Source organism: Rhizoctonia solani, chromosome 16, assembly GCF_016906535.1.
Source record: "Rhizoctonia solani chromosome 16, complete sequence".
Lineage (NCBI taxonomy): Eukaryota > Fungi > Basidiomycota > Agaricomycetes > Cantharellales > Ceratobasidiaceae > Rhizoctonia > Rhizoctonia solani.
Window position 1 is genome coordinate 3,175,483 of NC_057385.1, and position 24,845 is coordinate 3,200,327.

At 48.5% G+C, this 24,845-nt stretch overlaps 9 protein-coding genes across 9 annotated transcripts; 4 read left to right on the top strand and 5 right to left on the bottom strand.

The window, feature by feature from the left end:
* Positions 1–380: 380 nt before the first annotated feature.
* On the top strand, positions 381–2,284 carry RhiXN_02284 (FAD-dependent oxidoreductase; the record flags this gene model as incomplete). The annotated part of the gene is made up of 7 exons (XM_043322103.1): positions 381–693; positions 822–1,557; positions 1,616–1,814; positions 1,867–1,905; positions 1,966–2,023; positions 2,073–2,109; positions 2,161–2,284. 7 exons carry the CDS (start codon positions 381–383, stop codon positions 2,282–2,284), a joined length of 1,506 nt encoding a protein of 501 aa, XP_043187926.1.
* Positions 2,285–2,607: 323 nt separating this feature from the next.
* RhiXN_02285 (Skp1 family) lies at positions 2,608–3,356 on the bottom strand (the record flags this gene model as incomplete). The annotated part of the gene is made up of 6 exons (XM_043322104.1): positions 2,608–2,628; positions 2,678–2,698; positions 2,753–2,855; positions 2,909–3,099; positions 3,150–3,211; positions 3,266–3,356. 6 exons carry the CDS (start codon positions 3,354–3,356, stop codon positions 2,608–2,610), a joined length of 489 nt encoding a protein of 162 aa, XP_043187927.1.
* Positions 3,357–3,933: 577 nt separating this feature from the next.
* RhiXN_02286 (WD40 domain-containing protein) lies at positions 3,934–5,451 on the bottom strand (the record flags this gene model as incomplete). Its single annotated transcript, XM_043322105.1, has 8 exons — positions 3,934–4,213; positions 4,274–4,505; positions 4,567–4,644; positions 4,707–4,721; positions 4,775–4,937; positions 4,980–5,251; positions 5,304–5,397; positions 5,446–5,451. The coding sequence occupies 8 exons, from the start codon at positions 5,449–5,451 to the stop codon at positions 3,934–3,936; spliced, it is 1,140 nt and encodes a 379-aa protein (XP_043187928.1).
* A 271-nt stretch (positions 5,452–5,722) lies between these two features.
* Positions 5,723–7,918, top strand: RhiXN_02287 (glutamine synthetase; the record flags this gene model as incomplete). Its single annotated transcript, XM_043322106.1, has 13 exons — positions 5,723–5,804; positions 5,858–5,866; positions 5,919–5,947; positions 6,004–6,065; positions 6,123–6,403; positions 6,456–6,515; positions 6,605–6,664; positions 6,717–6,734; positions 6,793–6,929; positions 6,971–7,001; positions 7,125–7,221; positions 7,271–7,376; positions 7,433–7,918. The coding sequence occupies 13 exons, from the start codon at positions 5,723–5,725 to the stop codon at positions 7,916–7,918; spliced, it is 1,458 nt and encodes a 485-aa protein (XP_043187929.1).
* Positions 7,919–8,014: 96 nt separating this feature from the next.
* Positions 8,015–15,836, bottom strand: RhiXN_02288 (ribosomal L27 protein; the record flags this gene model as incomplete). Its single annotated transcript, XM_043322107.1, has 18 exons — positions 8,015–8,239; positions 8,293–8,406; positions 10,802–10,869; positions 10,920–11,039; positions 11,099–11,117; positions 11,178–11,434; positions 12,951–12,987; positions 13,060–13,464; positions 13,517–13,612; positions 14,206–14,394; positions 14,451–14,621; positions 14,670–14,745; positions 14,798–14,880; positions 14,977–15,212; positions 15,262–15,350; positions 15,399–15,427; positions 15,473–15,520; positions 15,576–15,836. 18 exons carry the CDS (start codon positions 15,834–15,836, stop codon positions 8,015–8,017), a joined length of 2,523 nt encoding a protein of 840 aa, XP_043187930.1.
* A 1,550-nt stretch (positions 15,837–17,386) lies between these two features.
* Positions 17,387–17,711, top strand: RhiXN_02289 (uncharacterized protein; the record flags this gene model as incomplete). Its single annotated transcript, XM_043322108.1, has 2 exons — positions 17,387–17,408; positions 17,455–17,711. The coding sequence occupies 2 exons, from the start codon at positions 17,387–17,389 to the stop codon at positions 17,709–17,711; spliced, it is 279 nt and encodes a 92-aa protein (XP_043187931.1).
* Positions 17,712–17,799: 88 nt separating this feature from the next.
* Positions 17,800–20,780, top strand: RhiXN_02290 (Ferric reductase like transmembrane component; the record flags this gene model as incomplete). Its single annotated transcript, XM_043322109.1, has 5 exons — positions 17,800–18,396; positions 18,453–19,641; positions 19,695–20,121; positions 20,190–20,701; positions 20,758–20,780. 5 exons carry the CDS (start codon positions 17,800–17,802, stop codon positions 20,778–20,780), a joined length of 2,748 nt encoding a protein of 915 aa, XP_043187932.1.
* A 450-nt stretch (positions 20,781–21,230) lies between these two features.
* Positions 21,231–21,652, bottom strand: RhiXN_02291 (copper chaperone; the record flags this gene model as incomplete). Its single annotated transcript, XM_043322110.1, has 4 exons — positions 21,231–21,266; positions 21,334–21,440; positions 21,494–21,557; positions 21,620–21,652. The coding sequence occupies 4 exons, from the start codon at positions 21,650–21,652 to the stop codon at positions 21,231–21,233; spliced, it is 240 nt and encodes a 79-aa protein (XP_043187933.1).
* A 616-nt stretch (positions 21,653–22,268) lies between these two features.
* Positions 22,269–23,959, bottom strand: RhiXN_02292 (mRNA guanylyltransferase; the record flags this gene model as incomplete). Its single annotated transcript, XM_043322111.1, has 10 exons — positions 22,269–22,424; positions 22,475–22,646; positions 22,695–22,883; positions 22,939–23,076; positions 23,133–23,212; positions 23,267–23,350; positions 23,411–23,542; positions 23,597–23,681; positions 23,731–23,793; positions 23,844–23,959. 10 exons carry the CDS (start codon positions 23,957–23,959, stop codon positions 22,269–22,271), a joined length of 1,215 nt encoding a protein of 404 aa, XP_043187934.1.
* Positions 23,960–24,845: the final 886 nt, after the last annotated feature.

A 24,845-nucleotide genomic window follows, 5' to 3' on the forward strand; every position in this document is an offset into this window, starting at 1 on the left:
GATCATTGATATTGCACACCTAGGGGTCACTCTGATCAATCTTGAACAACGATCTCTGTGACTCACGACAGGTGATAGTGGATGGTAAACGCGGTGATACGGTTGCAGATGGTGATAGCTCAACCGACAATACTCGGATCTTGTTCTGTGGATAGCTGGGCGAAAAATCTTGCCCAAAAGCTAAATCTAGCCGACTCTGCAAGGTTTAAACATTCCACCTAATTGATGGCGCAGAGGCATCGCCGTCACTCGGTCGAATAATTGCACTTGTTTGTTTGTCAATAATGACGAATTCGGCTACCGTATCGATTCCGCACTCCGCCATCAGATCACGAACTTCTCTGAACTACGCCAATTGACCATCTCCTCATATACTTGAAATGGATGCATCTATACTCCCCGTAACTCTGAACTCTGATAATGACGTTTTCAAGGCTTTCAATCAGTCGTCTCACTGCATATCGCCGCTGCCGGCTCAAAATCCGACCAAATCATTTTGGTTAGACTCGGAGGCCGCAGCGAACCCACTAGGACAAGTGGGAAGCACAGGCCCCCTATCTGAAGCGGCAGATATTGTAATTATTGGGTCGGGTATCACTGGGTGCAGCACGGCGTACCATCTTTCACAACTCTTTCGAAAATCCGGGGAAGGGAAGAACCAGTCTGTTGTAATCTTAGAGGCGAGGGATTTCTGTAAGTCATTCGAAGCCGACGCCTATAAACTGAAATTGAGCTTCAACCTTATAGGCTCCGGGGCTACTGGCAGGTGTTTCATAGAATAGCTTGGTAATGGTGGCTCATATCCGAAACTACTGCCATAGGTCGAAACGGGGGTCACCTTACTGCTGCCACTATCCATGACTTTCAACGGAGGGTAGAGGCTTATGGTGTTGAAGAGGCTCTCAGGGCTGTCGCTTTAGAAAGGCACACAGTTACTTCGGTTCTTGAGTTTCTAGAGAAAGCCCCGGGAGCAGCGGAAGAAGTGGACCTTGTTCGAGGAGGACATGTCAGCTTATTATTCACTCCCGCGGAAATCGAGGCTGCGCGTAATGATATTGAGGCAGCCACTAAGGCTGGTATGGACCTGACCGGGGTGGAATACCTCGAACCCAGCGTTACAAAGCAACGGTTCCGAGTTGAGCTACCTGGTGTCTATAGTCCTGGCCATACATGGCCACTGAAGCTCGTGACAAAACTCTATCAATATGCCAAGGGAGATAGCACAACCAAATCGTGGCTGAGCTCGGCCACCATTGGGTTCTCTAGAGACAGCTCATTCTCCTTAGACCTCTTTACTCATGCACCCGTTAACGCCATTGAAGCTATTTCAGAGGATTCTACGTATCGTTGGCTGGTAAAGACCGAACGAGGTAGCGTCAAGGCTCGCTATATTGTCCACGCCACCAATGGATACGCGTCACATCTCTTACCTCAACTCGCCGGCCCAAGCAAGGGCATAATCCCAACACGAGCACAATGCATGTCGGCCCGCGGATCCATCGAAGCGCATAAATGGCCAGTAGTTGGTTGGGGAGGTAATGAGGGGTATGAATACTGGTGAGTGACCAATATGTTTAACCTTCGTAGTGGAACTCACGCGTTATCTCATCTACAGGTTCGCCCGCCCTTCACACAACGCTGACGAGAAGGCTTTAGTCATTCTTGGCGGCGGAAGAGAGACCGCAGTACCAAATCACGAGTACAATATTGCTGATGACTCGAGCGTCAACCCGGTTGTCTCCAAAAGTCTTCGTAAATTTCTGCCTCATCTATACCCTGGCGACTTTGAAGAGAGGGAACCTGAAATGGAATGGGTAAGTTTGACATATATTGGCATTTGCGGTAATTAATCCAGATTGTGGGTAGACTGGAATAATGGGATTCACTCAGTCCAGAGACCCTATGGTACGTCCAAAACAGGGCACGACACATGGGTACACAGAGCACGACTAATCGCCTCCACAGGTTGGCCAAGTGTATACTGACACTAACAAACCATTGGTCGGACACTACATCGCGGCTGGTAAGTTCTAGCAAGGATTCGTGATGAGCATTAGCTGATTTCTCGCCAGGGTACTCCGGTCACGGTATGCCCAGAGCATTTGCTTGGTGAGTGCATACCTCGGCGACCTTTGCAAAGTTACTAATTTCATGGATTAGTGCCGAAGTCGTAGCACAGATGATTCATGCAGATATATTGGGGAATGAATGGTCTCCACCAGACTGGTTCCCTCGTCACCTTTTAACGAGAGTAGATGAAACACACAAATTGGGTATTAATTGAGAGAGCTAGGGTAATTGATTAATCAAAATTGGAACTAGATTGTAATGAGACACTGGATTGGTATTCAATCGCACGACTGGTTTACTATACGAGATTTTGTTGCCCCTGTCTAGACTACTTAGGATAATCTGATTGCCTCATACACATCATATACACACTGCACGCGAGTGTCTCGATTAATCCGGTTGGACGTACACAACATAATAAATGACATTTAGCTATTTGGTGTCGGTGGGGTGATATGAGGGTTAAGATACATGGATCGCTCGTGCAATAAGGAAGGTAGTCTATCATCGAAACAGGGTACCCTCTGGCGAGCACGCTCAGCGGTCCTCGGCCCATTCCTATGGGGCAATCAGACAAAGCCCTACTTTCAGCCAAGATTTTACTCACGTTTTCCTTCTTGATTTGTGCCTTGAGAAAGATTATCAGTTTTAAGCCGCGGAATATTATGATATATCACCGTACCTCTTCCTCTGGAGTGAAGTCGTTTACAATATTGAAAAGTTTGCGAATCTCCTCAGGCGTCTTGCCCTTGATCATGTTTGCTACAGTCTTGCATCCGACATCACTGTCCAAAATGATTTAGTAAGATCGCTTTAATCAACGCGCATTGATTCGCACAGGAGGGCTTTGATGTCGAGGTAGTTGGCCGCCAAAATGATTTCAAATAGCATTTCCTGGTCTACCTGGATGAACTTCTGGTCCCATTCGCCAATCTCACTGACTTGACGCTTGCGTGGATCATCGGCATTGTTGTCGGTTTCTGCGGTGGGCAGAGGCTCTGCACGATGGTGTTCGCAGTACTCAAGAACCTGGTAAAGTATCTAAGTGATCAATGTAATCGAGACGATTGCGCGCTTACCTTCTTCAGTACGCTCGAAGACACGTTTGGCAGAGGAATGGGCTGGTCTGACTCGCCAACATCTGGTGTAGAAAAGTAAGCGAATTAGACGGATTACGCGCCACGAATAAATTAACCCTCTAGCATGTTCTTGATAAGGACACTGCGCTCAGCGACATCCTTGTCAACGTTAAATTGCTCGTTATCCGATGTGACGAGAACAACCATGGTCCTAGAAAAATCGCTAGAGGATAGAGAGTGGTTGTGGTAATGGGGAACTCAGGGAACTCCAAGAACGAAGGCGAGACAGTCAGGGCTTCGTTACGTAATTAATGTGCCCGTGGCAATGAGGGCGTAATGTTTGGGGTTTGATTCAGTGTTGATTCGCGCATGCATGCATGCATGCATACACCCAGCCTTTTGCTACGTTAATTGATCGGTTTCGAGAATACGTGGTTATATACTATGAGAAGCGTTAGATCACTTTGATTGCCATAAATATGGGCAGGCGCATGGCAGTGCATTATCCACAATGGCGATCAAATACACTCGCACCAGGGCAATAACATACAAAAATATACCTATATATTTTCAGTATTCTTAGGATTCAAGGTTGCCGAAGATGCTTTCTGGATATATAGAGCTCATGATATGATGCGCTAGCTGTAATTGAGTGCTGAGTGCTTATCATAGTTTATGAGTAGCACACATTCATCTCCGAGCGTGTATGTAATTCAAAATGCGATCACGGTACGTTGAACTCCACAACAACACGCAAGGTACCACCGATATTCGACACTACTCCCTATAATTCCGTGTTGCTCTTCAATGGGCGCTTCCAAATCTCTATGCACCCACGACCGGTGGATGTGAGACCGCCAATAGCAATATGAAGAACATGCTCAGGAGTTTCAAACACAGCAAGGGATTCAACCTTGTCAACCTTAGTTGTCCTGGTTTCCCAAAGAGTTTCTATGTCCGTATGACTGAGGACGTGTGATCTTTTTTGAGGCTCAGGAAGCCGGAGGTGCTTGACCTGCCCAAGTAAAGTCACGCTCATGAGTTCAGAAGAACCTACCCAAGCGCTGCATAAACAAAGAACATGGTTAGCCAATGATTGAATTGTAATAACGTTAGAAACCTACACGCCTATAACCGGCCCTTCGGCAATGTGATATTGCGAGACCATGTCTGCACTCAGTCCATTCCATTTGCGTCGGTTTGGCCTGTCCCTTCGCCCCCTTTCACCCCCTCTTCCGACAAGGACATTTCCGTCGGCAGTACCCGCAGTAAACACTCCGTTGGAATTTATTGTGACTGAGTAAAGAAATGGAGGAGCGAGCGAAACAGGTGCGCCCCTACTTGATGTATGTGTGGCTAGATGGAGTCACCGAGTGTGAATTTTCACCTAATCGCTATGCAATCTACCTGAACTCACATATATCCAGCCGGGAAAGTACCGAGCCGGTAGATATATCAAAGTGAAGGAGATGGGAGTCGTATCCCCCGGAAACAACTGAATGGAACCATTACCCACGACATAAGTTGATCTTCAACTGTCTCCGTTCCGGTGCTCACTTGCTTTCTTTTGGTCTGATAGGGACGAAGGTAACGGTGCCACATATCTAACAGAGGATAAGCAGCACCGTCGCCGGAGCAATCAATCACGAGTAGCGTATATTGGTGGCAGCAACTCACGCTCGAATGCATCGCCTTCATCACCCTACGCTTTTTGGTTTGGATATCATATACCCCGACAGCCCCCGAATCACAGGAGTAAACAATCATGTCTTTGGATACTCCAATCTTCTGAGGGTTCAGTAGTATCAGTGATGTGATGCAGCTACTTACTTGATTCAAAACGTTATCCTCAGCATCATTGCCCTCAATGAGAGTGACAACCTCTTCAGCCTCCTGGCTTCCAATCAGCAACTTGTCAGAAGTCAAGTCGAACAGCAATATTTGCTTTCCGCTCGCAACCCAGGCCTTCCCAGCCGCCACCGGTGGCAACTTGCTGGGCTGGCAGCATATACTGCTAACTTCGTCAGGAAGACCGTTGATGGCTTTGCATAAGGCCCTTTGTGCGCTCGGCGAAAGATCATAGACCCTGAGTGTGCCGTCCTCTGGAGGTCGGATAAGTCATTCAGAGTTACACAAACATTGTTCTAGACTCACCGCCCCCTGCCAATAGCAATCCTGTCTCTGTGAAGGTCAGTGCGGTGAAGCCCCGGGGTGCCTCAAACGAGATGTCACTCCCATATTCTGTTGCCTGCTCTGGTTAATATTATGCGTACTTCTGCGAACTAAATATACATACTGACATGCTTGTTTTTCCGCCTGGCAGCCCTGTGTGGTAATGTTTACTCAATTTTGTTGCGAAACAAACTTGGTGTGGTGGAAATTTCTGTCCAAATAGACACATACAACCAATATACCCCTGCTAGATAAAAGCGGAAATTGGTTTTAACGATTTGTCATGACATATGGTGCATTTCAGAGTTGCTGGGGCTTATCACCCGACTATACGCTCCGACCCACGACGGTCTACCAATACCTTAGCGCGCTGTCTTTGAATATCCACGGGATCTACTATAATGACAACTACAGAACGAGCCCCGAAATCCGTTGAAGATCTTCACAACTTGTTACAGAACGATACCAAGGTCAAGGTTGCTGGTCTGTAGATGTTGGCCCTAGAAACATGTTGTATTGTGCTGATACACCCACAGGTATCGATGGTAAGAGATTAAGTATACTGCTGTTCTGTTTGTTCAGTCGCTCTCTTGTCAGTCGATGGGATCTTGCGCGGCAAGTTTATGGTGAGCAGGGCCGAGTAGACAATTGAGAATCTTGTCTCAAGCTATTCCATATATAGTCCAAGGATAAGTTTCTCAGCGCCGTAAAGGGGGAAGGGTTTGGCTTCTGTAGTGTAATTTTGTGAGTATAGCTATTTTTCTCCCGAATAGAAGTGTCCAATCGATGAAATCTGGCTAGTGGTTGGGACATGCATGATCTGGTCTACCCAAATGAATTACTAGTCTCCAATCGTGCCAATGGATACCGGGATATACTCGCACATATTGACTTATCAACCTATCGCCGTATCTCCTGGGAAGCCAATGTTCCGTTCTTTCTCCTCTCGTTTCTTGACCCTGAGACTCATGAGCCGATTCCCGTTTGTCCACGAGGGACTTTGACCAAGGCGATCAAGTCAGCAGAGGGCTTTGGATGGGAACCTGTTGCAGGCGTAGAGTATGAATACTTTCAGTTCAAAGGTATAAGGTCCGCCTAGATAGCCGCTGATGTATCACTGATCTTGCATGGCAGAAACACCTCAGACTGTGGCAGAGAAAAGGTTCACGAATTTGTCATCTCTAACGTCTGGGAGTAGGTCAATCTCGCGTGCGCTTTTTGTACCAATACTGAACTGAGTCGCCAGTGCATGGATACTCTCTTACGAACACAACTTAACCAAGAATACTTTCACGATCTGTTCGATGAAAGTAAGAAGTTTGGTATCGAGATTGAGGGTCATCGTAAGTATCTACTATCACTCAACCAATGAGCCACCATTTATGCGCTATGTAGACACCGAAACTGGGCCAGGTAAGACAGCGATCAAATCATGTGTATGGTATTCTCGATTTAATTACTATGATGTCAGGCGTGTATGAGACCGCGCTCGCTTACACTTCTGCGTTACGGATGGCCGATAATGCGACACTATTCAAGTTTGTGGCAAAAAGTATCGGTATGAAGCGGGGGGTTATTCCTTCTTTCATGGCGAAGCCTTGGGCAAATGTGAGTTCCTCCGTATCTTACTAAACATATGTTCCTCAAAGTATCGGGCACATAGCTTCCAGGATGCAGCGGGTTCGTCAGTATCCATGCGGGGGTTAATAGCCTCTCACTATTATCTTTTTTAGTCATATACACGTATCCCTTCGCGATAAAAACGGGAAAAACGTATTCGCGATTTCTGATGCAGATAAGCAGAAGGGCGAACAGATGCTCAATCACAAGATACGCGCTTTATGAGTCAAGAAGGCGAGTGGTTCTTGGCCGGTGTTCTGGATGGATTGGTGGACAGTAAGTATTGTTATAGATTGTAAGTATGCTAGAGGTGCTCATCAGTCATATAGTCGTCCCGTTGGCAAGTGTTATGCTTGCGGCATACGGGCTCTGGGGTTAACTTTCGCGCAGCTCGTACCAACGATTAATGGCTACAAGCGGCTTGTAGGAGGAGAGGTACGTCCCCAATCAAGCTTTACTTCACTAATCTTACACATGTCTTATCACACCAGTCGTTCTGGGCGCCAAACGCGGTGACTTACGGATACGACTCGCGCGCAGCTTCGATCCGGATCATATCGCCGCCATCCGTTCCGCCCTCTGCTACACGACTGGAAATACGAGTTCCGGGCGCAGACATGCAACCTCACTTTGCTCTTGCTTCAATCTTCCGCCTAGGGCTGCGCGGGATTGAGAAGAAGGTACAGCTACCAGGCCCTCCAATCTCGGTGCTTCAACGTGAAAATAAAGCACCCATCCGCTTGGCTATGAGTTTGGAAGAGGGAACAAAGAAACTTCTAGCTGAGAATAGCATTGCAAGGGAAGTCTTGGGCGATGATTTCGTTGATCACTACGGAGGGACCCGTTCGCACGAAGTGAAACTCTGGAACGAGGCGGTCACCAACTGGGAGGGTGAGTCTTATGCGTATATGAAATTTCTTCGAACCTTTCTTAATGTTACTCTTCTTGAAGTTGAGCGATACCTTGAGCTTGCTTAGGTTTGATGAATAATTTAAGGGCATGTAGCTGCACAAGGGGACTTCAAACTTATTGCGTATCTAGTTATGAAATGAAAATTAAACAAATCGAACAATTTATGAAGCCTTTGCTTGACTGGCTGCGTTTGAAGTGCTCAACTCAACTAGCCCAAAATAACGGCTTCGACCATGCGCTATTTCATCTCTAGGGAGTTTTTCGCCGCGTTCCTGCACAATCCCCACATATCTTCGCTGTCCTCGGCTCGTCGGATTCGGGAGCGTGTAGTATCGCACATATCCAGGCGCCAGTGCAAACAATGTATGGTCTTTTCCTATGCCAACCTATCAATAGCGTCAGTTGTTGTGGTACAAGATATCTTAAGGATGATACACACATGCTGGCCAGGATGGAATTGAGTACCTCGTTGACGAACAAGGATGTTTCCAGCTTTCACAACTTGATCTTTGCGCCAATTGAGGCCCTTGAGCTTATTCCAAACTGAGCTATCCTACCTGAAAATTTCTTTATTCCAAGGCGCTGGCCGGGCGATTTACCATGATTTTTCGTTGTCCCTCCTGCTTTCTTGGTAGCAGTTCGAACCTGAACTATGTCACCTCAACAAAGGACAAGATCGATCAAACAATACAAGCATACAAGATGTTGAATTCACTGCTCTCGGAATCCATCGGGTCGCCTGTTGCCGCAGGGAGGACAGAGAACTGAGACCAGCAAGGATCGACGGCATGGTGGAATGATTGATCTCGGTACTCACGTGACCTGCCCGAGAATCGCATATCGTGTGCGTACAGTATAGCCACTTGGTGAAATGTGCCCAAGCCCCCTCATACGAGCCAGCTTCTCGATGGAAAGCAGACCACTCTTCTTTGAAATATTTTATTGTACAACACCTGTTTATTATTTGATCACTTGTACAACTCAGTTTAAGATTGTGGGATTTTAGACACACTGCAACTCAAATGTAGACTTCGCACCTCTACAAATGCGATGACACGATGAAGACAAGGAACCCTCTCTTTATAATTCATACGAGTCATCTTACTTATCTCTACCTTATACCACCAATCGCTCCTGGTACCAAGTCTGTGCCCCTGTTTCTGATTAAAACTTAAGCCCCGGCCGACTCCAAACACTACAGAACCTGGTGGATTGGTACGAGATTGCATTGATAAAACAATTGCTCTATGCATTTCAATTGTATTCTCTACAAGTGAGTTCCCACCGTGTGTCAGTTCGCTACGCTTAGCGAACAAGGGGGGGCCTTCTCGACATGGTAATCCTCGGATCTTTGCTAGAGAGATCACACCTTCTGTTCATCGTGGGTCTGGGCGTTCCTAAATAGGTTGTTGCACACGCGTGTACTTTGGGAATCTACTTCCTATTAGGTCCGTTGCGTACGGGTTATATCCCAGGGTTACTTATTAGTCTTCTAGCTGCCCCCTTCTTCATCGGCAATGCTAGGCCAGTCTACATACTTTTTTTCTGAACGACTTCGAATGAAACTACTCGATGCACCTGATAACGTAGAGTGTTTGTTGGAGTCCAATGGTTATGCTTTGGCCCCCAGAAGAGGATAATCGACCAGTGAGTACCAGCTACGCTTCATATCATGCTTATGTTCAACCTATTTCTCAGAGGGGACATGTGCTTTATGCGACGAAACGTTCAGATGGTACTTCTTTAGTAGTTAAATGCACGAGAAAGGGCGACTCAGAATCTCGCATGATGACGTACTTTTACTACTTGAGGAGACAGGGCACAAACTTACCAATAACCGGTAAATACATCGCCTGCTGTCACCCATGTTTACCTCAAGGCTCAAAAAATTGCTTTGCAGATATCATGGATATCATCGAAGATGCGAAAAGCAATACAATACTCCTTGTACTTAAGCATTGGGGGCGCAGTCTTGCCGAATTAGGACGGCTTAGTCCCCCAGATTTCTTTCATATCTTGCGACAATGCTTCAAGGTAAGCAAGCTAAGATCCAATCGATATAAATCTCCAAGGCCCATATATAGGACCTGGGGACGGTGGGCCAATATCTAAATGTAGCGCTAATACTCAACATTAACAGGCAGTTTCTGTTCTTCACGCAATGGGAATAGCCCATCTTGATATATCATGCTACAACTTCCTCTGCAACTCAAAAAAACAAGTTGCGATAATAGATTTCGAAGCATCGCGATACTTCAACGAAAGTGAAACCGTCCGTTCAAAATGTCACCCCCAACTCAATTCCCACTCTATATACCCGTGTCGCACAACCGAAATACCGCCAGAATTTCGAGCGGAAGATGCATACCAGCGACGGCATTGCGCATACAAGTTGGATATTTTTGCCCTCGGGGTACTGGTCTTGCGGTTTGCCAAGGTATGAATAGTATGTATCATAACGCCAGCATATATTCATTTGACCGGGTTTTAGTCCTCCGGGTTTGATTGTCCTCGGTTGGTTCTATTGGCAGAGCCATTAGTGGCGTGCGATCCAATGAGGCGGCCCACCGCTGGGGAAGCATTAATCTGGTTCCACAAGTGGTGTGAACGAGTTGGTGTTGTCTTACCCGGTTGCGGGCTTGACTAGTTCGAGCCTACATGCAGATCTCAATCTATATGTTTAACCCTACACCTATTCAAACTAATCTTATCTAATTCATATACACAAAAGCCACTGGCCTTGTGTGTGCATCTATCAGAACCCAAAGAGAGTGTGTAGCAATACAGTATATGTAGATGAAGATAACCCAGACTTCCAGCGTGCCACAGACAACGAGCGGGGTTTATCAAGGATCACAAGACACCAGATCTTGATGTTTGGAGAATTTACTGAGGCAAACCAAGGCACATGAGTACTTAGGTAGGACCAAAAGACAAGATGTACATACGCTCCATGAAACACTGAGGACACCAGTATCAAGAGATCCAAGTTTCTTGAATGCAGCAGGAGAAAGGTCTGGGTCATAACATGAGTGTGGTTCGCGTCTGTCGATAGGTATTGCTTACCAATGTTGCTGGACCCGCATGAGGGACAAAGGTCCACGACCTTAGCAGTGGTAGACTTCCCGTTTTTTGTGTTCTTGACGGTAATAGTCTTTCCGCACATTTTGCCGTTATTGTATGGGCCTGGGCCCAATGCAACTATCAGCTGATTGTCGTTGGAACTTTTCCGCAGGCTCCGAGACCAGTGTTAAACCAAGTTGCCTAAGCAAGATATATTATCATTATTTGATGTTGCCAAGATGATAAACAGGCCAGTATTACCTTGCCATTCTTTCGTTTTTCCAGAGTGTGGGTCTCTTGACGAGACTCAATTTCGGCTGGAACGGCAACGGTGGAGTCGACGGGGAGCTTGACAAGCTCAATGTCGGCAGACTGAATAGGAGCCGAAAAGGCAACCAAGGCCATAACGAAAACAAGCACGGTGGTGAAGAACGAGAGGCGGAACATATTCACGGGCAAAAGGAAAGTAACTAAAGCTGCAAAGACAGTGGCAAGACAGACGTCAAGTCGGCCTGGATCTAAAGACAGAAGCGGTCGGGAGGGGGAAGAAAGTGAAAAAGTTGGGCTGGGTGAGTCCGGCAACGCATTCCTTTATGGAGCAAAAAATTGGGCCCGCGTCTACACGGTCGGTCATGATTGCCAATCGGCTTTGGCAGTCTGGGCGCTGTTGAAAATAGACCATCCGCAGGTCTGGGGAACTGATCTCCGTTACAAATCCTAGACAGAATTCAAACTTCGGCAATCCAGTTTCCGGAAACCGTGTCAAAGTACAGCCATAAAAGGGCACAAAAACGACAGGCTGTGCGTGCTGTAGGCTCCTATACAAACATAGACGCCTTACTTGACACTCCAGGGCAAACATTGCATAGATTTCATTGTGAGCCACACGCTCCGTAGCGATGACCAAGGCTGCATGTCAGTTACCAGATTTTTGGGCTGTCAAAAGCATGAGCCAAGGTGGTTACGTGCTGCTGATAATTGATGTTCTTATTCCGCATATGGTCGGGATAGGTACAGAAGTCCATTCGAGTCGGCATACAACTTACCAAATTCAGCACGAGTGAGGGTTTTTTCTTGATGACTTGACACAAATATAGTATCATGAATAACTAGCTGGGGGGTATATTCACTATGTTCTGTTTCATACGCAGAGTACCCAAAGACGCTAGTGAAAACATATGATTTTTATATAAGGGACCTTTGGATAGATATTTATGTTACAGGCTTGGAACTCGTATTCTTGGACGAATATAGATCCATAACTACATACCTCAAAGCCTTTCTCGGCTTCATGTTTAACTAGTCCACTTTTATTCATTTCCGTCCGCAACTCTTCTCGGATTGTCCAAGACCGGACCCGAATCCACGTTATTCACCCCTCCGCAGCACCGTTGGAACCATGGTTCCACTCTACGGAATCTTCTGCGTTATGATAGGACTCGCATATAACCTGTCCATAGTAGATCCAGCTCTGTCAGGGTACCAAACCTCGGAGTGTAGAACCACACACCATCCTTTCAAGGCATACAGTATCGGAGCTACGCTTAAACAGCTGCGTGAGTTGCAGTCATTCCAAGCATTACAGTATGCGATTTAGCTTGATCAAGCCTGCTTCGTCGCGGTAGCTTTAAAATAGACCCAAATGAAAACATCCGAGAGGTTAGTGGTCAGGCCCATTCGTACCACTGGATTCGGAATACTGCAACCCTGGAAACACATCTTCATCCTCTTCCTGCTCTCTATTCAGATAAACTATTTAGGTTTCTAGAGACACGAACCAAGATGGCTAAGCAAAAGCTGCTGCAATTCATTTCAGATCCAGCACACTGTATCAGTAACTTACGAAGACAGAGCATGACCTTTTCAGACCAAACTATACATTCAACGCAACGTGCTCGATAACTGTCTCAAAAGCTCTAATCATATCCGGGAGCTCGTAGGTATATCCTATATGAGGAACATGCACGAACAAAACCTTTATCCCGGTCCCTTCCCTCTGCGCGCACGCCAGCGAACAGAAATAAGAAAATTCACATACAAAGCGCCCGGCATCGTTGGATGATTCGGTTTGCTAAGATCAAGCATACAGTATAACCAAATTCTGGATTAGATAGATCCTATGCGCAGCTAAGCGAAAGCGTACCTCGAACCCATTGGACTTGAGGCGCTCAACCACAGCATCGACATCTATGCTCGTCTGCAGCTCTTCTTCAAACTGTTCGAACCCGGCCCCGAATCCGCGTATCTCCTGGCTCTCGTTGGAGATGACGATATCGCTAAATTTGCCTTGAGCATCGGGCGCAGGGTATCCCAACTTGTGGCCGATACGCTCAATCCTGAACCTGTCCGGGAGGCCGAGTCCAAAATGCACCATCGCATCGTACTCTTTTGATGCATGGAGAGCTGGAATAGTGTTCAGGACCGCCGAGTAAGCTGTAGGTATCTCGAGCGCAGTGATGTGTACTTTGACTCCTCCAAAGTCGCGCGTTTGGTTGTTCAAGTGACTGGCGACAACCCAGGACGGATTCTCTGGGACACCGCTGAAGGGCTGGAGGCGGGGTTAGTGTGAGTTTGGTCTGCTATATATAGGCGATACGCACCCCAAACCCGGTGATCAGTATTCTGAGTGTTCGCGTCTCGTCTGCTGGGATGGTAGGCATCGTTGTCGAGTAAGATGAACGGAGAGAGTAAATTTGCTCAAGCAAATACGCATCAGTAAATACGCATCATTGACAGCTCCCAACACGCGGATGGCAAACACCGGACACCTTGTCGGCCGAGGTTGAGTAAAATAGGATAAATTAAAATATCGCGCCAAACGGCTCGGCCACATCGCAAGCTATGACGCAGTTTAACATTCAGCCCGCGCTCGGAATGTCCAACACCATACGCTAAGAAAGGTCTTCCTTCACACATTTCGCACTACCGGTCATTCTATCAGCATCATAGATAGCTGAGTAATCGTCACATCCATTCATTCTGGGTATCTGATTCGAATCGTATACTTTTTACATTACTGCTTCCGCGCCTTGGCCTCCAGCGGCCGGACCCACTGCCTTATTAACCCAGTGCGCGTCATCGTCATCATCCCAGAGGGCAAGAACGACACGTGTGCAAGCAGGTGTTCACCGTCAATGGGTTTGACCTGCCAAGACTCGTCGATCAGTCATGAGCCCCGAAATGATCAAAAGATTCAAGCGGACAAGAGACTTGTCGCGGCGTGGTGCCAAGGATGCATGTATTCACTTGGTGCATGCGCAGGCAAAACGAGTAACGTAACAGGACTTACCACGACTGGTTGGATCGTCGCTACCTCCATCCGACTCGGGGCGGGATGAAATCGGTCTGTCTCGCCCTGGTGGACCCCTCCGGCAACTAGGTTCCCATGGGACCTCCTCAGGGCTAACGAAAGGGTCGAAGATAATGCGTGCGAAGGGTGCAACTTGGGCCTATGCAGTGCGCCCGCTGAAAGATCCCACTACCATGCAATCGATCAAACTATGAGCGACAATCAGGGGGAGGCGGGCAACGTACGAAGATCAACCGGTTATCTTCTCCGACGCTTCCGAATCGATAGGTTCGGCTGTCGATTCGGGATGCGTCGAATGCGACTGAGGAGACAAATGAGAGGTGGCCTTGACAGCGTGCGACGATGCGCTGCTCCCAAGGTGAAAGAACTGTTACGAGGTCATCTTGCCCGCCTGTCTATATTTTTGTGTTAGATGGTGCGAGTGAGCAAGAATGAGAACATACAAGGATATACCTCCCGTCGGGACTCCATGCTAAACATGTTAATGCCCCAAAATAGGCTTGATATACGTCCATTAACCTATATTCGTAGATTGTACTCGCTACATGCACAAGTCAAAGTTGATACTCACGTCTCCGAGAGAGCATCGATAATCCTCAAACACCCATCCTCGGAAATAGCAGCCACATATCGCACATCGGGAAAACACAAAATCTACTCTCGTTTCAGTCAACCACAACCCGATTCCACAAAAAATTCTAAAAACATACCGACCACACTCTTTTTCTCCGTCAACCTCCAATGGCTCACCGGATTTTTCAACGCCTTCCCGTCCGGTCCGCCATTGCTCGTCACGAGAATCTCGTTCAAGGGGTTCCACATCCTCTCGCTCTGCGCAGCAGCACTCCCACTCCCGTTTGAGCTCTTTTGTTCGTCGGTATCGTGCGTCGAAGGAGGGGCTGGAGGAGGGGGTATAGGTTTACTCGGATCGTGGGGAACAAAAGGAGCGTCTTGTCGCTCGGTATCGTAGACGACGATCGTCCCGTCTGCGTACGAGGCCAGGAGCAGAGTTCGAGAGGAAGGGACCCAGCGGACTTGGGTGCATGGAGAGAGATTCATTGGTGGTTTGCGTTATGCACGACTTGTTTGTTGATTCGTACGTAGCGAGACGAGAGAGGTTCTGTCTGGTTTGTTAGTTGACAGTAAGAGCCTGAGAGGGATAAAGAGCGTACCGAACCAAATAGGTCTCCGGTGTTGAAGCCTATTACAATGTCTAAGCAAGTACTGCTGCTCGTCAAGTATTCACCGCATGACAAGTCGGGAACTGGGAGAACGATATGCGTGCAAGCGGTTCCTATCCAAAAGGATTAAACTTCACAAGTCCAAATGATACACATCGTAATACATACCTTGAGCTTGCCCGACACATCCATCCAATAGAAGCTCTTGCCCGCATTATAAAACATAAACGTCACATCCCCTGACTTGCTACCCAAATACTTGGTCAGACCTTCCATCGTATGCAACCGCGTGACAAAGCTCGAACTCGTCGTTTTGATATTATGCTTTGGCCGAGCGACAGATTTCTTGCGAGGCGTCAGCGGGCTGGGTTTGAGACCTGTGGGAGAAAATAGTTGTTGCTGTTGTTGAGGCGTGGACGGATCATCCATGTCCGGTTCAGGCTCTTGTTCTCCCCCGAGTTCGTGCTCAGATTCGCCACTTGCGTTTCCTTGACATCTTCATCTCTCTTCTTGTCTTTTTCCTTTTCTTTAACGGCTTTCCTCCTCCGAGTAGAGATGTTATTCCCTGGGATCCGGCTTTGGGAGGTGCGAATTTAACGGTGATCGTTGTCAGTTTCGAATGAAAGGACGCAGCGATTCCAGCCGTCGTCGTATGATCGGAGGGGGCTTGTATTCCTCGGTGAGTGAATAGACGCCTTCAGGAGCTACAAACGTCGAGTCGTTTTCGATCCCGGCCATTCCAGTTTATGGTCAGGTGTGAATGCGCGGGGTGGACACGTGATGATCGCAAAAGAAGCGCTGTGGCGTGGCCGATTGGAGCAGAGCCACCTGCGCAACTTGTCAAGTCATGGATTTTCGGGTCCACGGTTTCGTTTGACTGGCTAGGATTGGAGTTTGAAAGCAAAGAGAGGTTGGGGTTTTCTTTGGCCCGCGAGCATTTTCCGATGATGTAACCGAATGACAAAAAAACCGTCCTATTAAAGGAAGAACAGATATTCCAAGGTGGGTTGTTTATTTATATAATTAAAATTCAGGAAGTGGGGGGAAGGTGCCGATGACGCTGCACCCGTTTGACGAGACATGGTTATAGATGGTTACGTAGCGACACCCTCTTGGCGAAGGTGCCTGTCTTTTGGCGTCTTGGATGCTTGTCAGGTTGAAAACTGCACTAGGTCCTGGTCCAGTGTCAGGTGTATATATTGGGACGGTCAATGAAATGATAGAAATTGCCGGCGGCAAAAGACCGTGATAGACCGGAGATCCAAATCGAGCTCGGTTTTGGTTATGAGCTCAGTTTTTTGTTTTGTTTAATTATGTTTGAGTGGGTGCGAAACGCTGCAGGCGGGGATGAAATGCGATGCAAAAAGGAATGAAATCATTTGTTGTGTTCTTGGCCGAGGGAGCTGCGGCCGTGAATCATCGGCATCGACATTCACCAATAAGTTGGAGCGCACACGGTCGGCCTAATTGATTTAACCGAACTTGAGACGAAGATAGATGTCTATCTGCGCATCGAAATGAGGTGTGAGGTCATTTTGCCGATATGCTAAATATATGCACCACTAGATCGAGTTGGTTCGGCAAGTCGATGGGGGGAATTGGCGCCGTGGTGGGTGTATGCAGTGGTTGTCGTAAACCCAAGCCCAGACGATGAAAGGGGCATGGTTGTTTGGGCTGTGCGTTGTGCAACTGTATTAGAGCAACGGAACGCACCGGCTCAGTGGGCGCTAAATGAGGGAATTGGACCTGATTCTCAGGGCCAGGACGAGTTTGAATAGATTTGTCATCGCGGAGAGGAAGGACTTGGCGAGGGCACATTAGGCCTGGAGCGAACACGACGTTTGGTTAGATGCCCCGAGCCGACTTGAATAATAGGGAGTACTGATACGAGCTCCGTGTTGGACATCGCTTATTTGGGGGATTAATACGTGTGCTCGTCGAGCAGCAAGAGGCAGCTCAAGCCGGTTGTTCCTATCAGCATGTCTACGTCTACTCCGTACTGTGAGTGCCATATGTGTTTGCTTGCTATAGTGCTAACATTGCACAGTGCCCTTTACCGATGTCGTTCCCTCCTCGACCGCATCCGTCGCCAACTCGTATAGGCCACCTCTGGCGACAGGCACAGGGGGAGCTCGTCCCGCCAACACCGCCTCTGCCACCCACTATGCATACGGAAATCCGAACCCCACGACCCCCGCCTTTCTCAGCGACTACCAATGGATCGCAACATACCTCGCCATCCACAAGATGAGCACCACGTCCTATCGATATGCTACATGCTTTGGCTCGCCGTTACACTTGTAACCGTTGTCGTTGGTATCGCCCACATCACCGGCAGACGCACCACCGTGTTGGGCGTCATATGGCGCAAATACACGCTTAGACGCCGGACATGGCGCAAACAGGCCAGTCTACGCGATCCAGAAGAGCAAGAGCCCATCGTCAGCCGTATTCGCTTCCATCCAATGCACAGCTCGTTGCCGTTACCATTCTCTTCGTCGCCGCCGCCCTCTTGTGCTGCGTTGGTCCGGATTACATCTCTCCGTGGACTCGCATGTGGGATTTGAAGGCCAATTTGACCGCCCCTGTCTTGGCTCGTCGTGACTTTATGCAAGCATTTCATGATATCGAGAGGCGTGCTCCCATTGCCTCGACACCAACCACCCGTCAGCCAGAATACACAATCCCCAAGGCATGGTGGACCGCTGGAGGCCGCACTGGCATTATTGCCTTTTCCCTATTTCCTCTTTGCGTGCTGTTTGCTCTCAAGGCACCTCCGTTTGCGGTCTTTGCACTGCCATTCACCACTCAGATGCACTTTGACAAGCTCGCCCTCCTTCACCGCTGGTCTGGCCGTATCATCTGGATCATTACCACCATCCACGTCGCCACTTGGGGTGTCCAGCTCGGCCGTGACAAGCGCCATGGCAAGGGTGGTATTGGCTGGGACTACGTCTGGGTCTATCCTTTATTCATTTACGGCCTCATTGTGAGTCAATTTCTATGACGCCTCTTATTCAATCACTCATATTTTTCTTGTCCTAGGGTTATATTTTGATGACCCTGCTTGTCGTCTTGTCACTCTCTCCAATCAGGACACACCGTTACGAGACTTTTTACCTCTTGCACGTGATCCTCGTCCCGCTTACGCTCATCTTCTCCGCCCTTCATTTCCCCCAAATCTGGCACTGGTGTTGGGTCGCCCTCGGTCTCTGGGGTGGTGAGCGATTGTTCAGATGGGCTCGCGGCGCATGGGTCAACGGAGCGCTCGGTCCGTGGGGCAACTTTGGCCCTGTGGGCAGTGTACCCGAACCAAGCAGTCTAGCCGAAAAGTCTGCCGACACATGGGAAATGAGTGCACGTCAATCGGGAAATAACAGTCGATCGACTCTCCAGGAAGATAAACAGCCTTCAGTCCGCATTGTTTCTCAAGTACCCCAAACCAACGAACTTCTCAAGTACTTTTCGCCTACCCACCCACCAAAACAGTCCAGAGAGAGCGTTGAAGTCAATGGTGCAAGGAGAGAACGTCCATGGAGTATTACGAGTCTGCATACCGACGAATCGGCTATGCCGCGTACCAGCTTCTCAGAGCTCATCCCGCGTAAAGCAGGTACCGCTGACTCCTATGGCCCTGTCCATACTGTTGTCTCGCCTACTAGACCACTCGTCAACCGTCCGTCCTCGTCTGTACAGCATGCCATGGTTCTCCCCCCTCCTGGGTTCGCCCATTGTGTCATCTTGCCCGGCCGCACCGTTCGTCTTACAGTCGTTACCGCCCGTCCAATGAAATGGGCTCCCGGTCAGCACGTCCTGCTTTGCGTCCCGAGCGTGTCCCAATGGACAACACATCCGTTCACGATCGCCGGTGCATGCGACGAGAGGTCCACAGGCGTCGGCGCCCGCGGCCGCGAAATCTCGCTCATCATCCGTGCGCGCGCAGGGTTCACCAAGCACCTCTGGGAAGAAATTATGCATGGGAGCGGACACCACCACACACACGAGCACGGCGAAAAGCTCCGACGCGGGATTACGCTTCGCGCCTCGATCGACGGGCCGTTTGGGTCTGCTGCGAGGGAGGACTGGACCAAGTATTCGACCGCGATTATGGTTGCGGGTGGATCCGGTGTTGCGTTTGCACTGAGCGTTTTGGAGGCGTTGTGCTTGAAGATTGTCAGCGGCGAAGAGATCAAGACCAAGCGAATCCGGTTTGTGTGGATGATTCGCGAGTATGGTGAGTATAGCGTTTTGTTCCTTGGTATTAAATTGAGACTGAATGGGATGTAGCGCATGTACAATGGTGTGCTGGGATTCTCCGCCGATGCCGCGAGATGGTTCCCAACAAGGACCAACTGCAAATCGAGATTTTCGTGACCAACCACCAAGCGCAAACCATCGAGGCTCTTTCGTCGCTCCCGAGCGGAACCGAAGATGCAATGCTCCAGCCCCCCGCTCCCCGATTCGCGCGCGACGGCCGTCCTCGTCCCGACTCGGTCGCGTCCAACGACAGTCTGGACAGCACCATCTCGTCGAACAGCATCGCCGAACTCAACCCCGAGGAACACCCCGACGGAGATCTCGGCACGCACGTCTGGACTACACCAACTTTGACGGCGAAGAGGATACGCGCACCGCGGCCGAGGCAACACTGTCGAAAAAGGTCAAAAAGGAGGGCAAGATCAGGCGCGCGCGGTCGAAAAAGATTGCGGCCGCGGTGAGCGCCAAGCTCCACCTCGAGGAAAAGCGCAAGTCGATGAAGGACTTCTTTTCGCACGGGAACAGCCACGACGACGAACCGCTTGCGGTCCCCCAGCCTCGTTACGCGCAACACGCTTCCGGGTCTGGGTCCGGGTCGAATACCCCAATGAGCTCGAGCCCGAGCGGAACGCCCAAGTTCCCGCTCTCCCCCGTCGGCACGCCCAAAATCGGCGGAGAGGCGACGCTGCGACCCCCGTTGTTCACGGACCCGACGTACCGGAGCAGTGTGGCCGAATCCATGTTCTCGCGCGGCTCGGTCTACGACGACTCGCGCTCGATATTCGGTGCGGATGACCCTGTGTTCGAGATGGACGACGAGGAAATGGACGATATCAACCATATTGCCGAGCTCGCGCGTCCCGGCAAGCCGAAATTAGACAAGATCCTGGCCGACGAGGTCGAAAGAGCGCAGGGAGAGCTAGTTGTCGCGTGTTGCGGTCCTACGTCGCTCAACGCTGCCATGCGCAAGTTTGTCGCCGACCAGTTGAGTCCGGCTAAAGTCTGGAGGGGCGACATGAGCGGAAGTATTAAACTTGGTGAGTTTCTTCCTTTCTTTTTTACTTTTATCTTGTGCTAAACGGTTGCGATACAGTTTCTGAAGACTACGCGTGGTAATCTGGTGTCGATTTCTCTGGACGGTCTCGCTCTGTGTTATGTTTGACATTTTCTTTTGTCTTCATTTCTTGATTACTTGATACGATGGACTGGTGTGTCTAGCCGCTCGTTTTTTCTATGTTTTAGATGTTAATTAGTTGTGTTATTCCGTACGCTTTGCGATTTTGTGTTTTTACTCTAACGAATTGATGATTTTTTGACATTATTATGAGTTTTGGGCAAGCGTAAAGGTATCTCGGTGGATTGTCCAAGTAATCTCGGATTTTCTGATCAATCAGGCCTTGGCTTGGCTGATCTATCCAAGGGTGACATGCCGTTAGTAAAGTGGGCCCTCCGACTCGATGGCATACGCATTAAATTCAAGTTTGTTTAATTTCCCAACAAATACGTGTACAAAGCATATAAAATAGCAACCAAAAATCCCTAGCAGGACCCGGGCAAGGGCAGATATCAATTAACAGGAGTAACAGTCTCGCCCGACTTGACCTGGTGACAACGAACAAATGTCTCATACACACGACTCCCGAGTCGTATCAACCACCGTAAGACTCACCTCCTTGCCCGTCTTCTTGATCTTGGATAGGACATCATCGTATGGCAACGTTCCGGTGACGAGCACCTCTTGTTTATCGAGGCTCACTTCATATGATGATACACCTCCTGTTTCTATGTTAGTCGAATTGGCGGATGAAGAGAACACAAAAGACCCTCACCGTTGCTCTCCTTGGCCTTCTTGAGTACGCGTTCGATTGCGCCAGAGCATCCGCCGCAGGTCATCTACCGTACAATGTGCATACGCTTAGTAATGCGATTCCACCTAACCAGTCGCCGACACTCACGACGACGTTGAACTTGTAAGTTTGCTCAGACATGACGAGTAGGTATGGTAAGTAGCAGTGAAAAAAAAAGTCGAGGTGGTGGACCGCAAAAGGATTGGATGACCCGCCTGATCCCGAGTCAGCTCATTTTATACAGTAGCCGCTGGGAAACGATTCCGCGGGGCGGTATGTCGGTGATCTGTCGCCATCGAGCTACGGCCGGGGTGCCGGGCTGCTTTGGGTTGTACACGCTTGTGCTTTGTCAGGGTGAGTGAATTCTTGGATACTTGGGTGGTACGCTGAGTGATATGGTGTGGGCTGCGGCGCCGGTTGAAACGCATATAATTTGTCCTTTGTCTTGATCCCACTGGATAAAGTAAATGCACACTACTGGTTGACATTAGATTGCTAGACAAGTCACTGACAAAGATGTGAGGTATATGAATGGGCGGGAGAGCTGTGGTGCGCTTTGAGCCATGAGGTATTTTGGCGCTTAATTTCAAATTGTTGATCAAGGCAAAGTGTCGACTGAGAGTCATTGACTGTTTAACCGCGTTGTTTTGTGGACAACTGAACAGCTTCTTACAATACCTAATAATCCCACTTGATATACCCGAAACAGCCTGGTTAGATTGGTACGGAAAGTACTCAGAAACCAAAATAGAAAATATCAACGTCGTATTCCAAGTCCAGCCACAAACGCAGGTGGGCCGCCGTATTGACCTGAAGGTGGATAACCACCAGATGGAGGATAGTGCGCCCCAGAGACTGCGGATTTTTCGCGCTCTTTCCAGTTGGTTCGTATGGTATTTGCGTGGCTAACCAGCTGCATACCCTATTAGCTTTACTCCCATAAAGTCCGAGGATCGCACTAACCTGCTCAGCCTCCACACCATCTCTGATACTTTCCAAAATCTTGTCAACTACCGATTGATGGTTTCCGTGGTCCTTGTCGTCTCGGAATCGATGGTAAACCCAGTTTTTCGCAGTTTTGTCCCAAGTGACTTCAACGACTCTATCATCGTATTGCTCTCCCGATGCTTTCCAACTGTGCCTAATCTTGAGTGGCAGGGTTTAACATCAACGTTAGGCTTACCTTTCCCATTGTGCATCATCTACCTGCATGGTGTCAAAGTGTTCATACGAGTTATTTCCAGTCCAGACCAAGAGCTGAAACACTGGTTTGGCTGTGAAGTCTGGTTCTGAGGGTCTTCCTGGCAGTGGGGGGAACCGGAGTTCAAGTTTGAAGTCAATCGAATTTTCAGAGGGTGGCTTCCACTTCAGGCTGAAGTGAATCAATATAATTGTAACGGATTTGAGCGGAACCTCGAATAACTTACATGCGATGATCCGTTCCTATCACATATCCCGACTCAGCACATGTAAATATGAGCCCATCATTGCCATGCTTGAGGTTCGGAATTGACTGTAAGACCATTTCTATGCTATAAGATCGCTGCATTTCTTTTTCGTGGATTCTGTGTGACGATCCAGTCGTAAGTAACCAATGAGACAGAACTTAACTGACACAGACCCAAATGGTTGGACAGCTCTCATCGAAGGATGTTCTTGTAACATCTTCTGGTATGGTTTGATGACCCACTCCTTCAAACGCTATGTCCATCACTGGTAAGTAAACAATCCAAGCGGGTCTTGATAATTTCTCACCCCGTACCGAGAGGTTAGTGATTTAGACATCAGGTTCTGTGCATCTCCAACAATACAGTCAAACGCCAGCAAGTTAAGCGTCTCCTGCGTGATGCCAGTGATCAAGGTCTTCCTTAAAGTATAAGGAATTGCACATAAACGTACCTGCTTCGTCTCAGGATCATAATCCGTCACGAGCTCAGCGTCCAACAACGTGTTCCCCAAAGCTCGTCGAGGATCCATAGGATGCGGAAAGAATAGACCGTCCTGCTGGCGATATTCGTTCTTCCTGTCAATCTAGTCAAATAAAAATTCAATCTCAGCAAGAGATAACGCCTTGAGAGAGCGCACCAGGTACACTTCTTGGTCGTTGGACGGAAAGCTGACGATGAGAACAAGCACTCGAATTCCATCCGACTTTTCGCATACCCAATAACTGGACGCTCGTGAGTGCCTATCAATTATACCACGATCTTGATACTTACTCTTCCCGTTCTAGTCGGCTAAGGTCTCGCGAGCCGAAGCTCACTGGCTGACTTCCAACAAACCTACTTCACTGTTATTTGGTTGGTGATAATCGACGAGTATGCTTACTGACCTAAGATTATCGACATTACATAGTCCTGCTACATGCCGTTTCAATTGAATCAATTTTTCTTTGTCGTCGACTAAACGACCTGGAATTTGTGGTGGCGGTGGATGATGTGGTTGCATGGAAAGCTGGGACTAGATCTTAGACGCTGAAGTCGACTACCATATACGATAATTACAAATGATCGTGACGGCGCTTCGGCTCCCATTCACAATAAATATGGGTGCTACTTATCGCTCTAAGTTATTGATGAAGCCCGGTTGATTTCAGGATGAGTGTACTAGCTGTAAAACTGCAAAGAGCCAGCTGTGATGATAGTAGGTCTTCAGTCAGCTATCGAGCAAGTACACATGAATATGATAAATCCAGGAGATGCTTGGTTTGCAAGAGATATGTCATAAGGTTTGAACCTCTCAGTAATAGATTTTCTAACCAGCTGACTGCGGGATAGTATCAAAAGTATGCAATGCCTGTTCAAGCAGTAAAGAAGAGCGAGGTTGGTTTTCAAGTGCAGCCTTTGTCTTAGGTCGTAATCACACTTGCACCAAGTTACACCAATCCCGTTAACCAACCATGATGTATCGAGCGGTCTGACGGAGACAGCGCATTGAAGTATCTCACACCGCTCTCCAGAACTATCTTATACATGTATCTAGTCCCCGGCCGAAATACACGAGGCAATCAAGTCTGAAATACTCCGGCAGAATCTCGAGCCACACTTTTTAAGCACCAGACTATCTTCCATATTTATAAGGCCTTTGACGGGAGGGGATGATCACTACGGAACATATTAGCGTTGTATGATTTCACGTAACAAGCATCGGCAATAAGTCGTGTTAGTTGTGTATTCGAAGAGCTGCTCCCCAGTCCTTCAAGAAAGTGTGATGGACTGTGGCACCGTAGCCTTTCTACGCGTATAGATGAGTTCCGGTGATTCTAATCTCACTTATAGCAACTAGATCCTTTGCTTTCAAGGACATACTCACTTCAATCGATGGAAGGATGTTA